We start from the raw sequence: 17,020 nt of genomic DNA, 5'->3' as shown, positions 1-17,020 counted from the left end.
GGTATCCCTTCATACAGACAAAGGAAATGCCGAAGTTCAAAGCCTTATGTCTCGATGTGTGACCTCTGTGTGACGTATTATCCAATCGAGCACTTACCGTTTCTAGTTGTGATTATTCTCTGTGTTACGTACCTTGGAGCTGCCAGGTTACATTATGCCTGCGTTTGCCCGTATGTGTGAAGTGTCACAGTAAACGAGTGTTTGTGTGTGCAAGCATAATTATGTTATTTTGTCGATTTGCTTTCCTTTGTTATGCTTGTGTTGGTACTATACTGTGGTTGCTCAGTCTATGAAGCGTTGGGTGGGGTGGGGTAGGAAGAGCGCATTGCATCCACGAAATGGGGGTGGAGGATGTGGGGGGGAGGGGGGAGGGGTTCATAACTAAAATAAAGAGAGGAGGACCATGATAAATTCTTGTGCCGCACATATCATAGTAAGAAGATAAAACCCTGAGTGTGTCGTCAGTTTGGTTGGCAAATGCTGCAGTGAACGTCTGTTAAGTTCTTCCACTGCTACGCCACTGATAAAAAAAACCAGTGCAGGTTTTATTTTAGATTCTTACTGGCTGTTGCATTAATTGTGTTCAGAAATCTCATGTCTTGTTTTGAGAAACAGTGTACAAGCAATGGTTTGAAGTTTAGTAAAAAAGGGAAGTAACCAGTTATTTTCCCGTATGTATGAAGACACCCATGGTTATCGTTCTTAATTTTTGTCAAGTTGTTTAGTCAAAAGAAGATGTTTGGAAATAACTGTGTCTGATTTGTATTGGTTGTGAAACAGTGACCCCCCTTGCTTTTAGTGAGACAAGTATTCTACATGTGCTCCTTGGCCACGTGTTTCAGACACGACCCTCACTGGTGATCGGCACGTGGATTGTTAGTCTCGCTAAAAGCAAGGTATTCAGTTTTACACAACCCACACAGACCCGACACAGTGATTTCGGGAATTCGTCCATTGCCCTTGGTTAAAGATGGCGACTGTCCGCCATTAACAATGATGTGTCGCTTTTAACGAAGGGAAGATGTTAATTCAAATGTAGTGAGTGATCAGCCGGCAGGGGGGGGGAGGGGGGAGAGGCCAAGGGATAGAGGGAGGCGAAGAAGGTGAAGGCCGAGCGTGTGTGGCTAGGAAGGAGAGCCTGTTGGTTCCAGACACTGCAGCTGTCTGTGGGAGTGGCGATGTAGGGGGCGGGGGTTGTGGCAGTGAGGGACAGTTTCTGTGTTGGTGTATGAGGTCAGTGTGATCCCTCACACATTGAAGAGGAAGAGAATGTGGACACACAAACACTGACACACACACATACATACACACACACACTGACACACACTTGACACACACTGACACACACACATAAACACACACACACACACTGACACACACACATAAACACACACACACACACTGACACACACACATAAACACACACACACACACTGACACACACACATAAACACAATGACACACATACACACACACATATAAACTGACACACACACATACACACTGACATACACACACACACATATACACACAGACACACACACACACACACACATACACACTGACACACACACTGACACACACACACACACACACCCTTAAACTCCCACCACCGTCACCACACCGCACAACAGCATCACTTTCACCCAAAAGGATTTCTTGTGATCAAGAAACCAACAGTGAAAGACTCGGTCTAAGCGACCTGTAATTTTGTGACGTCACAGGCCAAACCCGTTTCTTTTAATGTAGTGTTTCATCTTAGTAATGAGCAGATAGTACTCTATCCCCCGGTGTGTTTAGTCTTCTGGTTTTTTTTGGTCACTTACCAGCATAAACTGAGAAATGAAACAAATTTGCATCGGTTCTAGACAGCCATAGAGGTTGTGTGGACGATTAAAACAAAAACTACTCACCAGCCTAAAGCCTCAAATTAAGTGTGGGAAGTCGACACTGGCCGCAGGGACCTTTAGATAACACTGACTGTCGGTAAAAACACTTCACGACGTCTTCGCGAAGTAGACTTAGGTCTGAATCAAGACCTGCCTTAATAATGATTTTGAAATCATTGACAATTACATACGTGCGATTATGAGTATATTCTCTCAGATTCTTTCTTTATTTGGTGTTTAACGTCGTTTTCAACCACGAAGGTTATATCGCGACGAGGGAAAGGGGGGGGATGGGATAGGGGAAAGGGGGGAGATGGTATAGAGCCACTTGTTAATTGTTTCTTGTTCACAAAAGCACTAATCAAAAAATTGCTCCAGGGGCTTGCAACGTAGTACAATATATTACCTTACTGGGAGAATGCAAGTTTCCAGTACAAAGGACTAAACATTTCTTACATACTGCTTGACTAAAATCTTTACAAACATTGACAATATTCTATACAAGAACCACTTAACAAGGGTAAAAGGAGAAACAGAATCCGTTAGTCGCCTCTTACGACATGCGGGGTGCAGAGAAATAAGGATGTGGAAAAGAAGACTTTTGGTAAGTGAAATAAAGGTGATGGATCCAGTCAGGTAGAAATAAGACAACAAGAAAAGAATTGGAAAACTGCAGGGAATAGTAGGGAGAGTTTTCTTGGAAGGAAATATAGGTGAAAGGACTGGTAAGGCAGAAATAAGACAAAAGAAGAGAAGTAAAGGGGTGGGGTAGCTCTGTTTAAACGCTCCCGCCGCGTGAAGGCGACCCCATGGGAGCTTCTCTCAGATTGCCAGTGCAATCCTCATATGAATGTTCATGAAGTGGCTCATCTCGTTTCTTATTGTATCAAGTAAGTAGGGAGATGCTTCAAAGGTAAGACGGCAAAATAATCCCAATGTGGAAGCGAATGTGAATTGGAAATATAGAGGAACAAAATTTACAGTTAAGTATTCTTTTCTGTGTCCGGTGACGCCCAAAAGATGGGACTTTTGTCAACGTTTCAGATGAACTTACAGTAAAATAATAATGTTAATCTATGCTTGATCCTTCGAACACTGCAATATGTACTGCCACAGTTCTCATGTGTTAAAACAGTACCTAAAGAGAGTCAAAGCCACATAAATGGGAAGCAACTGACAAATAGAAAAACAAACTGACTCTGAAGATGCTTATCAGCATAATATTTATTAGAAAAGCAAAGGATAATATAGGCCAGTAATTCATAAGAGTACTATTTTCATCTAACATGTCACAATCAAAATATCAACCTCTCATCAAATCAAGGAATACAATTATCGATTTTCTGAAGAACGGATAATTCAAAAGATTAGCAGACTAAACAATCGCCTTTGTGAATTCACTGAAGTCATTAAACACACGATGACTAATCCTTGTAAAATCCTAAGGGTATACCAAGGTATTTTGTTTTGGGGTAAAGGCTACTGATGGTAGTTTCAAGTTCAATTACACAGGACAAATAATGTGCACTTGACTTTTACCAGTTAAATCTTCTTTTTCAATGAAGAAAAATTGAATAAATGAAAGAGTAAAAAAAAAAAACCACATTCTTTGAAAAAATCAGAACTTGTATTGAAAACATTTACAAAAACTCTGCTCTTTTTAATCAGAAGAAAAAGAAAGCAACACAAGCCAAACGTGCAAACAAAATCATAACATTTAAAACACCCTTTAATTTGAGCTTTTTTATGTTATTGTGGTAACCAAGAAAGGGAAAACAAACAGATACCCGTAATTACAATTACATTTTATCATAGAATCTGGCTTAGCCACAAATGCCCAGCCCCCCGCCCCACCTACCCCACTCGAACAAAAAATCCCGATTACAACTATTATCTTTGATCTGTTTAAACACTCAAATATGGTTAGATCAGTTGTTGCCTTGACATTATATTTGTTTAGTGTCACATTTTCCCTCTGTAATACAAAACACTTCAAACAGTACATGTGTGTAATCTCAACTTCCTTTTCTTACCAGAAACGTTTACATTTTTAAAAAAATAACATAAAATTCTACTGCAGTACCTTTTAAGATGACTGCTGAAACAAAGCGGCCAAAACAACACACAAAAACAACAAGCAACAACCTTTAAAGACATTAAAAACGTAATCAAAGCATAATGTTGTGTATGCCTAACGCATTGAGCGTAACAATAAGGTTTAATTTCACGGAACAAGCTGTACAGAGGCAGACCATCAACAGTTTCTTTCTGTGAGATAAGAGCAGCATTAAGTCGGCCCACAGCAGCAGGATTCGATTACTTGTGTGGCGTTTAAACCATAGGATTAAAAAAAAAGTGTAATATTGCTAGATATGGTAACGTTATGTATTGGAACTTTTCCAAGTATCGAAACCTACATTCGGAATTGTTATTCGTGAAACAGGATAGTTTTTACAAAAACAATGATACATTCACATTGTTATTAATTTTGAATGTTGTAAATTTCTAGATAATTTTTGCCGACTCTTTCTGTACAGCTGCAAGTTTGCTCACAGAGTGTCTCCTTAAAACACTCACTTATAAAAAATGAAATCAAACTTCGATCTATGAAGAGTTTTGAGCAAATCTTGATATAAAAATTATGAGAAAATATCATATAACATCTATAAGGACAAGTGATATACAAAATGTAATCTTTATCCAAATAAAAAAGCAACCGTATGACACGAATGTTGTATCAAGATTTGTGTCAGCTTATCAACATTAGTAGGCCTATAGTAACAAACACCCATAGAACATAAAACATAGATACAGAGAAAAACACACATTCCAGCAACACATCATTGTCAACACTATTTGCATATTTAGTTAACCACAATACTTCACTTCACACAAAATCCAAACCAAAACAAAAAATAGACAAGCAGTGAAGCAAAAACTCGTCATTAATAACACTACTGAATAGTTATCAATCTTTGAGCAATGACACACACACAAAAAGTCAAAAACTACTGATCAAAATTTAGATTGCCTACAAGTACCAATAAAAAAGCTGCAAAAGCAAGAGTAGAGAACAAACAAAATAACAACCACGATCAGCATAAAAATTCCCATGCTGTCCAAGAGATTAACAATACATGATAAACTCATTACATTAAATGTTGCATCATCTTTCGTCTTTTCCATTCAACATGTTGTGCTCATAAATAACACAAAAATCGATTAAAACAAAGTGCATACACTATTGATAGCAAATGTATATATTCTAATCACAAAGTTTCAATGCAGATGTACACTGTCAGCAAATGAAAAAGATCTTTTCCCAATAACGACATTTAAGACTCAATCTTAAATGTTGTTATGTCGGGCGAACGATGCACTCCTGTATTCTGAATTGGTTTATTCCTATTCAGCGTGTTTCTGTGCCAGCATGTGACCTATTTGGGTTATTCTCATACAGCTTAGTCTAGGAGCAAACATCCCGGATGTTTACACCAGCACAGAACTTGTTGGCACAATTTTCCAGCTCTAGTTTCTTCTAATTTGCTAGCTATACATAAAAAACAAAAACTTCATCATCTTGATATTTTTAAACTGGCTACTCTCTAATTTTTTCGATCATAAGTATCAACCGTTTATGACGACCTCGAAAATTCAATCGAAAATGTCAATACAAAAATCAAACTCATGCCAAGTTTGTCCAGTAACTCTTGATTTGAACCTATTGCGTGATTATAACGATAAACTCAGGAGAACACAAGAAACAAGAAGTTGCTTGTACACTCAAATTTAGAGGACCGTTAACAGTTTTAAACACATGCATACACATATTTCTCATCAAGCAACAGAAAACATTGTCATTGAACATGAAAAAGGAGGTTGACCAAGCATCACAAAACCACAATTATTCTTCATCAACAAGTAGTGTCTGTGCAATCAACATAAACATCGCTAGCAAAATCAAAAGCACAAAATCTTGTGAGCACACGAATTTGCAAGTACCTGATATATACACAAGACAAACAGCAGTAAACATTCACAAAACAACAATTGTTCTTATCTGCAAAACACATTATTCTCACAAGCAAGGCACATACCAACAAACAAAAATATGATGTAAAACAAAAATAGAAGCCCCTCCGCCTTTGACAGCCGACCTTTCTTTCAAAAGATAAGTTGAAATATACATGTTAACTGTTAGCAAAAAGAAAGCTACACCAAAACTGACAACAAGAACAAACTGATACCCGGAGGTTTATGTACATTCGAATAATGAATCAACAGTAAATACATACAATAAAGCCATTTTAATATTTCTGATCAAGCAACAAAACATTGGCATTGAACATTAAGAGAACATTGGAGAAACACATCAAGACAAAACATCATAAAGCATTATGTACACTGAGTGTGTTACTAGATAAGTCTACTTTATAAAACATACACAAGTGATAAAGCAACATATCTGAAAGGCATCTTCCTTCTTGTGAAACCCATCTGGTAAATCACAACTGATCCATTCAAGATTTTACCTGGGACGTAAACCTTTCTTCACTGGGACACATGTACATGAACCAAGAAAAGAGTAAACGCTCGAATGACTCACCTTCGTCATGCATGAATCACAAACAAATCAACTGCTGCTCTAGCTCTAGAAACGTTCAAGAAGATGATTATTTCCTTTCAATCTCCCCCACTGTGACTTTGAACAAATTTGACGAGGATCAGCCAGACTTAATTCAGGCCTAGAGCCAGTGAAAAACATCAAACCTTGCAAGTGAGTGAAGTTTCAAAGCTGCAGTATACAAAAAGAACTAATCTTTACCACAACATGACTTGCTGTGACCTTGAAACTTGACTAAGGTCAACCGAGCTTTCCGGAAAGTCATCAAACCAGGAGTGTACACAGTTTCAGATCTCTAACTTCACTAATATTTGAGAAAGCGTCAACGTTAAGTTGTTTTGCTGTAAACTTGGTTGCGTTGTGTGCAGACTTGGATATGTTGCTGAAATGATTTCTTAACTCAAACTTATGTCAGTATGCCAAATCAGTTTAGCAAATCAATTCCTTTCTGCAAACCTGGTAGGTCCAAGGGGAAAACATTCTTATCACCAGTGAAAGCCTGGTGAGACCTGGTGTGATTAACATGATCATTTACACAGCAAAGAAGCCATCTTTCTCAGTGATATTTAACTTGTTTTGATGTGAAAGCAATGACATGAAAAAGACTGATTCTAAACTTATAATCAAAGTTAAAGTACCTACAAGTGTCAAAATAAAAATTGCACAAATTAACTAAAAGAAAATAAGACAACAACTTTTTTTTTAATACAAATGTGCCTGTAGCATCCAAACAATGTGTAACAATAGATATGCCTAGTAAAGTAATTGTTGCATAAATGTACTTCTTTTTTCATGAAGCATTAAGCCATATCGGGTGAAGGGATGTAAAAAATAAAAATAAAATAAAAACCATCACAAAAAATACAATGTAATGTCTATGATAACATGGTAGAAGAACATACTTAACATAGTAATAATACCCGTGTGACCTGGAATAATAGGCCGTGAAAGGTGGATGCAGCGCCTAAAGGCAGTCGATCTACTGGCCGATGTGAATGCGTGATATATTGTGTAAAAAATTCCATCTCACACGGCATTAATAGGTAACATGCGCCTTGAGTCGCCTTGTGTGGTGAGATACGTGCGCGATATAAATCCTCGTAAATAAATAAATAAAATAAATAATACGTAAAACAAACAAATATAGCTGCCCCAAAAATTAATGTGTTGCTTATCTTCTGCATTCATTCATTCTAGCAGTTTGTAGCATCTTAGACAATTGCAGAGTAAGAAACAACAAACATCATGCATGTCTCAAATTCTGGTACGTGAGGAAGCCAAACTCTGCAGTTATATATTACAGCTACCTAACATCTACTCGTGGTAGTGTTTGGGGGTAGTTTCACTAACCGGACTATAAAGGAAATGCTTGAATGTCAATATTGAGCAGTGCCAGTCAGAAGCGCTCTTTTTTTTACACTGCACAGATCATATAAATACACAACCCTAATCTTTTTGTAAGTTAGTGTTGATTAATAAGCCAATGCACACAAGCAATAAGCAGAAACGTAACAGCAACACCATCACTTACAATTATGTAAACGCCTGATCAGACACGTGGTGGTGAACACATTTACACAGGAAGGAAGGCACTTTCAAAAGTAAAGTCTACATGATCGAGGAAAGTCGTATGAACTAGCATTGGTAAAATGGAAAAAATACTGGAGCACAAAAATATCAAGGAAATGCCAAGAATTAAGATTCTTTCTGCTATGTGTTCCCTACCCACTTCTAGCACACTGTGACGACAGTAAAATCTAAATAAAATAAAAGAGATGATAGAAGTGCGGTGAAGAATGCTACGCACGTGAAATTCACTGGCAATAATCCTCCATCTCTTCAAGTTTGCCTGTAACACTCACTTCTTCATTGCAATTATTGTTTCATGAAACCAAGCATTTCTTTGTTCTGTATTTTCCTTGCACCGTCTGTAATTCTACCGTCTGTAATTAAAAAAGTGTCCATATATTACTGAATTGTTTTTGTCTTGCAAGTTGGCATGCTGTGTTGCCCGCCTTGTCTATAGCACCAGTGTTGACTCTCCAGGACAACAGCAGTCTGACAACGGACTCGTGGTTTTCACTGCAAGCTACGTGCAGCGGTGTCAGGCCTTGTTTGGATGCGATATCACAGTCAGCTCCTTTCTCCAGCAACAACTTGACAGTGCCGAACTTTCCCTGCTTGCATGCTATGAACAGAGCGGTTTGTCCAGCTGTGTCTATTATGTTAATATCAACACCACTATTTATCAACATCAGCGCTATGTCAGTGTCTCCATGGTAACAAACAGCGTTGAGAGGTGTTGTGCCATTCCTCATTGCAATGTGTGGGTCAGCACCTTTCTCCAGCAACATCTTGACAGTGTCCACCTTTCCCTGCCAGCATGCTTTGAACAGAGCAGTTTCTCTAGCTGCGTCTGTAGTATGAATGAATACACCCGTGTTGATTAGCATGAGCGCTATATCAGTGTGTCCATTGACGCAAGCAGCATGCAGAGGTGTGCTTCCATCTACTGTGGCAATGTGAGGGTTAGCCCCTTTTTGCAGCAACATCTTGACAGTGTCCGCCTTTTCGTGCCAGCATGCTTTGTGCAGAGCGGTTTCTCCAGCTGTGTCTGTTGCATCAATGCATACACCCCTGTTGATCAGTATCAGTGCTGTGTCAGTACGTCCATTCCAACATGCTGTGTGTAAGGGTGTGGTACCGTGTATGTTTGTAACGTGTGGGTCAGCACCTTTCTCCAGCAACATCTTGACAGTGTCCACCTTTCCCTGCCAGCATGCTTTGTACAGAGCAGTTTGTCGAGCTGTGTCCGTAATGTTAATATCGACACCACTATTTATCAGCATCAGTGCTGTGTCAGTGTGTCCATTGTAAGAAGCAGCGTTGAGAGGTGTTGTGCCATTCCCTATTGCAATGTGTGGGTCAGCCCCTTTCTCCAGCAACATCTTGACAGTGTCGACCTTTCCCTGCCCGCATGCTTTGTACAGAGCGGTTTCTCCAGCTGTGTCTGTTGTATCAATGTCAACGCCTTTGTCGACCAACATGAGTGCTATGTCAGTGTGTCCATTGTAACAAGCAGTGTGCAGAGCAGTTCTGCCATTCCCCATTGCAATGTGTGGGTCAGCACCTTCCTCCAGCAACATGTTGACAGTATCCACCTTTCCCTGCAAGCATGCCATGAACAGGGCAGTTTGTCCATATGTGTCGATTGTATCAATGTCAACCCCACTGTTGATCAGAAGCAGTGCTGTGTCAGTATGTCCATTCCAACATGCAGTGTGTAAGGGGGTGATACCGTGCTTTTCTGCAATGTTTGGGTCAGCCCCCTTCTCCAGCAACATCTTGACAGTGTCTACCTTTCCATGTAAGCATGCTTTGAACAGAGCAGTTTCACCAGCTGTGTCTATTGTATCAATGAATACACCCGTGTTGATTAGCATGAGCGCTATATCGGTGTGTCCCTTGTGACAAGCAGTGTGTAAGGGGGTGATACCGTGTTTGTTTGCAATGTGTGAGTCAGCTCCTTTCTCGAGCAACATCTTGACAGTGTCCACCTTTCCTTGCCGGCACGCCGTGCAAAAAGCAGTTTGTCCAGCTGCGCTTGTTGAATCAATATCAGCACCACTGTTGATCAGGTTCAGTGCTATGTCAGTGTGTCCATTCCAACATGTAATGTATAAGGGGGTGATACCGTGTTTTTCTGCAATGTTTGGGTCAGCCCCTTTCTCCAGCAACATGTTGACAGTATCCACCTTTCCCTGCCAGCATGCCCTTAGCAGAGCAGTTGTTCCATATGTGTCGGTTGTATCAATGTCAGTACCACTGTTGATCAGTATCAGTGCTGTGTCAGTTTGTCCATTTAGACATGTCTTGTGTAATGGTGTGATACCGTCTTTGTCTGCAATGTGTGGGTCAGCTCCTTTCTCCAGCAACATCTTGACAGTGTCCACGTTACACTGACTACATGCTTTGTGCAGAGCGGTCTCTCCATATACGTCTCTCTTATCAACATCTACCCCCTTGGTGATCAACAGCTTCACCAAGTCGTTGTTTCCACACAAAGACACAATCTGCAAAGGAGTGATATCTTCAGAATTTGCAAGTTCCATGTCAGCCATTTTGTTCAACAATGTTTTAACAGTGTCAATCCGTCCCTGTAGACATGCTAATAGCAAATTATTTTCTTCATTTGAATCTGGACGTTGAGCGTCACGATGTGTGTTTACCAAGAAAGACACTACATCTGTACGTTTACTGTTGAATGCTTCATGCAATGGTAGTCGCCCATGATTGTCGCTGATCAGTGGATCAGTCCCCTTTTCAAGCAACATCTTGACAGTGTCCACCTTTCCCTTCCAGCATGCTTTGTACAAAGCGCTTTGTCGAGCTGTGTCTATTATGTTAATATCGACACAACTATTTATCAGCATCAGCGCTATGTCAGTGTGTCCTTGGTAACAAGCAGTGTGGAGAGGTGTTCTTCCATCCTCCTCTGCAATGTGTGGGTCAGCTCCTTTCTCCAGCAAAATCTTGACAGTGTCTAACTTTCCCTGCCTGCAGGCTTTGGACAGAGCAGTTTCCCCTCTTGTGCTTGTTGTATTAATATCAGCACCAGTGTTGATCAATATCAGCGATATGTCAGTATGTCCTTTTAGACATGTTATGTGTAAGAGTGTGATACCGTGTTTGTTAGCAATCTGTTGGTTAGCTCCTTTCTCCAGCAACATCTTGACAGTGTCCATCTTTCCCTGCCAGCATGCTTTGAACAGAGCGGTTTGCCCAGCTGGGTCTGTTGCATCAATGTCAGCACCACTGTTGATCAACATCAGTGCTATATCAGTGTGTCCGATCCAACATGCTGTGTGTAAGGGTGTGATACCGTGTTTATTTTCAACCTGTGGGTCCATTCCTTTCTCAAGCAACATCTTGACAGTGTCCGCCTTTCCCTGTCTGCATGCTTTGAACAGAGCGGTTTCTCTAGCTGTGTCTGTTGTATCAATGTTAGCTCCACTGTTGACCAGTATCAGAGCTGTGTCAGTATGTCCATTTAGACATGCAATGTGTAAGGGTGTGATACCGTCTTTGTCTGCAATGTGTGGGTCAGCACCTTTCTCCAGCAACATCTTGACAGTGTCCACGTTACACTGACCACATGCTTTGTACAGAGCGGTCTGTCCATACACGTCTCTCTTACCAACATCTACCCCCTTTGTGATCAACATCTTCACCAAGTCGTTGTTTCCACACAAAGACACAATCTGCAAAGGAGTGATATCTTCAGACTTTGCAAGTTCCATGTCAGCCATTTTGTTCAACAATGTTTTCACAGTGTGAATCCGTCCCTGTAGACATGCTAATAGCAAATCATTTTCTTCATTTGAATCTGGTCGTTGAGCGTCGCGATGTTTGTTTACCAAGTAAGACGCTACATCTGTACGTTTGTTGTTAAATGCTTCATGCAATGGTAGTCGCCCATGACTGTCTCTGATCAGTGGATCAGTCCCCTTTTCAAGCAACATATTGACAGTGTCCACCTTTCCCTGCTGGCATGCTTTGTACAGAGCAGTTTTCCCTACTGTGTGTGTTGCATTAATGTCAGCACCACTGTTGATCAGTATCAGCGCTGTGTCAGTATGTCCATTCCAACATGCAATGTGTAAGGGCGTGATACCGTGTTTGTTTGCAATGTGTAGGTCGGCGCCTTTCTCCAGCAACATCTTGACAGTGTCGACCTTTCCCTGCCCGCATGCTTTGTACAAAGCGGTTTGTCCAGCTGTGTCTGTAATGTTAATATCGACACCACTATTTATCAACATCAGCGCCATCTCAGTGTGTCCATAATAACAAACAGCGTGGAGAGGTGTACTGCCATTTTCATTTGCAATCTGTGAATCAGCTCTTTTCTCCAGCAACAACTTGATAGTTTCCATCTGTCCCTGCCAGCATGCTTTGTACAGAGCAGTTTCCCCTGCTGTGTATGTTGTATTAATGTCAGCACCACTGTTGATCAATATCAGTGCTATGTCAGTATGTCCATTTAGACATGTTATGTGTAAGGGTGTGATACCGTCTTTGTTTGCAATGTGTAGATCAGCTCCTTTCTCTAGCAACATCTTGACAGTGTCCACCTTTCCCTGCCAGCATGCTTTGTACAGAGCGGTTTCCCCAGCTTTGTTTGTTGTATCAATGTCAGCACCACTGTTGATCAATATCAGTGCTGTGTCAGTTTGTCCATTTAGACATGTCTTGTGTAAGGGTGTGATACCGTCTTTGTCTGCAATGTGTGGGTCAGCACCTTTCTCCAGCAACATCTTGACAGTGTCCACGTTACACTGACTACATGCTTTGTGCAGAGCGGTCTCTCCATATACGTCTCTCTTATCAACATCTACCCCCTTTGTGATCAACATCTTCACCAAGTCGTTGTTTCCACACAAAGACACAATCTGCAAAGGAGTGATATCTTCAGACTTTGCAAGTTCCATGTCAGCCATTTTGTTCAACAATGTTTTCACAGTGTGAATCCGTCCCTGTAGACATGCTAATAGCAAATCATTTTCTTCATTTGAATCTGGTCGTTGAGCGTCGCGATGTTTGTTTACCAAGAAAGACGCTACATCTGTACGTTTGTTGTTGAATGCTTCATGCAATGGTAGTCGCCCATGATTGTCTCTGATCAGTGGATCAGCTCCTTTCCCCAGCAACATTTTGACAGTGTCCACCTTTCCCCATTGGCATGCGTGGAAGAAAGGTGTTCGTCCGTGAGAATCTCTCTTATTAGTATCAGCTCCTTTGTCGAGCAACATCAATGCAACATCAACGTTTCCATTTCGTGAACAGGCACAGTGAAGTGGCAAGAGGTTGTCTTCTGCCTCAGCCTCAACAACAACACCAACATTCAGAAGCAAAGATACTATTTTGACGTGACCCATCCAACATGCCCAGTGCAATGCACGGTGCTTTCCACCAGTCTCTGCCTCAACATCAACACCGGCATCCAAAAGTAAAGAGACAACACGTTCGTGGCCCATCATACACGCAAGGTGTAAAGCACGAAACTTGCCCTCATCCTCTGCTTCTGCACTGGCTCCTGCCTCCAATAGAATGGTCACGAATCTGTCGTAGCCTTTCATGCAAGAAAAATGAAGTGCTGTAAAGTATTCTGGTCGCTTCTGCTCATTCGCACCAAAATGCTCGGAGAGTATCATCCGTGAATCCTCTCTCTTTTCATGCTTCACTATCGAATGAAAGAAGTAAAACTTGGCAGGTGTGTCTATGGCTGCCCCCTCATTAACCAGAAATTCGAGCATTTCATTGTTTCCTTCTTCGCAGGCTGTGTGCAGTGCAGTCTTTTCAAGCTTGTCTTTAGCCTCTATTTTGGCTCCTTGCCGAATCAAGGCCGTTGCTACTTCTACATAACCATGAAAGCATGCAATGTGCAAAGGTGTTTTTCCGTCATTCTCTGACGCAGTAGGATCAGCACCACTTTCCAAAAGAATATTCACAGAGCAAAGTTGCTTGGATATGCATGCAGTATGCAGTGGAGTATCACCGTTTGAGGTCCGTTGATTAACTGCAGCTTTGTTGTCAATTAGCAATTGAAGAATATCAAGGTGACCTTTACTTGCAGCAAAGTGGACTGCTGTCCAACCACTCTTCTCTGCAACGTCGACATCTGCCTTTTTCTTCAGAAGAAGGCGTACAACTTCAACCCGTCCCATCGAACAGGCATAATGCAGCGCTGTATACAAACACGCATCCTTTGCATTGATGTCTGCTATCCAGTCTAGTAATAACTCAACCACCTGCAAGTTACCACTCTTGCTGGCAACATGAAGAGGAAGATTTCCGTAAAGGTCCTCAGACATGGCGCTTACGCCACGCTGGAGTAATTGACGTAGATGGTGTACATCACCTCCCTGAACTGCGTTCATTAATTCCCCAGTCAATGCTTCGGCATCCTGATTAGACAATGGCGTTGAAATGAAAAATATGTCATCTTTGAAAATGTCCTTCAGGGAAACATTAATGTCAACGCTCTCGGCAAAGTCTCGACAGCATTTGGGAAACATGTGTTTGCTTGTGTCTACTTCAAGAATGTCACGCACAACGGATGATGTAAGTATTTTCCCAGCTTCCTTTGTGTGTTTGTGGAGCAGTTCCGTCTTCTCGGAGTCTGTCAGTGTTTTTGACTTTTCTATTTCTATTATGGGTAAGTTTGAAACTATATGCTTAGAGTTACATTTTGCTTTGAGACCAGCGATGACTGTGTCACGAATCGTAATGACGGCAATACATTTCTTCTGCTTACAAAATTCTCTTACTACTGCAACTGCACGTGACCATTTCTTATACCGTTTATACAGGAACTCTTCATCCCCAAAAATGTCCTCCAAAAGTATTACCTGCCTGCGGTCCCCACCAACGTGCTGTCTGAACTCCTCGTAGCGGTGAAGAACGAGGGGCGTCCTGTCCTGCTGCTGGTAGTGACGCAGTAAGGCAGTGGCGATGGTTGTCTTACCGCTGCCGGCAGGTCCTGTGATGAAGAGCAGTCCACTGTCTTCCAGTTGCTGCAAGGCGTGCCTGTAAGCTGGAGTAGATGTGAACACGCTGGCTTCACGGTTGATCTCCACTTTACTCTGGTCTGAACAAGAACAACCCTAACTTGTAAAGCATACATTAAAACAAAGGCTTTTCGCCTGTGAGAAAAACAAGTGTTTTAAGATGATGCTGATGATGATGATGATGATGATGATGATGATGATGATGATGATGATGATGATGGTGATGATGATGATCATTAGCATCAGCAGCATCATCATCAGCAGCAGCAATTGATATTCTTTGAACAAAAGCCAATAGAGTGATACAAGCCGAAAGCTATCATATGCATAACAAAGTGTTGTTTTTTCATCATGCAATGAAGAAAATGGCAAAAATCACCTTATTGTTTCTGTTTTACATTTTTTCGCTCAAGTGAAAAGTCTTCTGAAGTTTCAGAGCAGAAACATCGCCTTCAGCAATTAATAAAAGCAGAATCTAACCCAAAGTCTATTGATTACTTTTATTGACGCAATTAAAGCATCTTTTGAGCGTTGGTTTAATGCTCTTCATTACCATTTGAAGGCACCATGTGACACATTTGCCAAAGCAGAACTGATTTCATGTGACTGCTAAATGTTACAACGGTCAGACTGGGAAGCTTGAAGCTGATCACTTCGAACGTAAACAAGTCATACTACGAATTCTATAAGAAAAAGATCAGTTTGACTTTTTCTTAGCAATAACATTTGTTTTATATACCTATTTTAATAAAAACATTTTACCATGTAAAAGTATAGAAAAAGGCCACTGTTCACAATTTCGCCCCAAGCCCTTCCTTCCACATGAACTCGATCCCATACTCACCCTAAGGCTGTGATGTGCTGTGTGTGTTGAGGCCAGGACACCTTAAAAGTATGTGACGTTTCAAAAGTCAAACATCAAATAAGAAATCGACGTTCTATCTTTTGCTGGCTGGTCTCACTCTTCTGAGTGCTATGACTCCCGATTCTACTGATAAGTCAACTGGCAATCAATCAGCCATACCCACACACCTTTAATCTGATTGTATCCAGTGACATCATCCATTGTGTAGTTGATGCGATTGTCCACAATGTCCCCGTACATCCTGTCATCACGAATCTCATAGTTTGCCATACTGCCTGTTGGGTACATGGGGTTGACCACATCGTCAGGGAAATCTGTCAGAGCAATACACAAAACACGATTCTTCAAAAGGCTTTTCAAACGTTGTTACCCTTTGTGTTAGATTGTTCGTGATCCTGGTGAAGTTTTTATAAGCGAAAATTCGTACTGTAGTGTGCTGTCCTTGTATAGGCGAGTACAGATTTCTTTTGTTTCTAAACTTTCTTCAAAAGATGTTTATTTCCCCCTTGTGCCTGCCCGTGCAGGGCCTCTTTTTTAAATCAGGTTTTTTGAACTCTCTTTTTTGTATTCAGTTGTATTGTTTAAGTGATTCATGACATGTAGACAAGTTTGTTGTTTGTTGCTCGTGAAACGTCCCTTACTTTCGTTTTTTGTGTGTGTGTTTTTTTTGTGTCTCAGCTTTGCGAGTTCAGCCTTGATCAAGCAGTCTCGTGAAGTTGTTTGTTTGTTTAGTGTTTCATGGAGAACGTGTTTTTGCGTGTGCTTTGCAGTTATACGGTGAACTATAATTCAGTTTTGTGAGTTCGGAGGTGTTGATGTTAGTTAGTTTTGGGTGTTAAACTTTGTCGTCTTATGTCCTTCCACTGAGATGGTTGTGTTGTGATGGTGTTGTGTGAACCTGGAATACGGTAAGGGACAGTTATTTTTGTGTATAAGAAATCTTGTATTACCTGATGATGTTGTATATGCTTACTTTTCCTTCTCTTTTTCTCTTGTGTATGAGAAATATTGTATTAATTGATGTTGTGTATGCTCACGTTTTCTTCTTTCATTCTCTCCATTTTGTTGTTCATCT

The 17,020-nt window shown here is 40.9% G+C and overlaps 1 protein-coding gene across 1 annotated transcript; it reads right to left on the bottom strand.

Annotated features, from left to right (window-relative positions):
• Nucleotides 1–1,124: 1,124 nt before the first annotated feature.
• Nucleotides 1,125–15,658, bottom strand: LOC138949920 (ankyrin repeat and KH domain-containing protein 1-like). Its single transcript, XM_070321704.1, has 4 exons — nucleotides 15,634–15,658; nucleotides 14,922–15,160; nucleotides 8,486–14,399; nucleotides 1,125–1,216 (listed from the first exon to the last, which is right to left on the bottom strand). Exons 1-4 carry the CDS (start codon nucleotides 15,656–15,658, stop codon nucleotides 1,125–1,127), a joined length of 6,270 nt encoding a protein of 2,089 aa, XP_070177805.1.
• Between the last annotated feature and the right edge of the window lie 1,362 nt (nucleotides 15,659–17,020).

This window comes from Littorina saxatilis, linkage group LG16 (genome assembly GCF_037325665.1).
Source record: "Littorina saxatilis isolate snail1 linkage group LG16, US_GU_Lsax_2.0, whole genome shotgun sequence".
Lineage (NCBI taxonomy): Eukaryota > Metazoa > Mollusca > Gastropoda > Littorinimorpha > Littorinidae > Littorina > Littorina saxatilis.
This window is presented reverse-complemented; position numbering and strand designations above follow the sequence as displayed.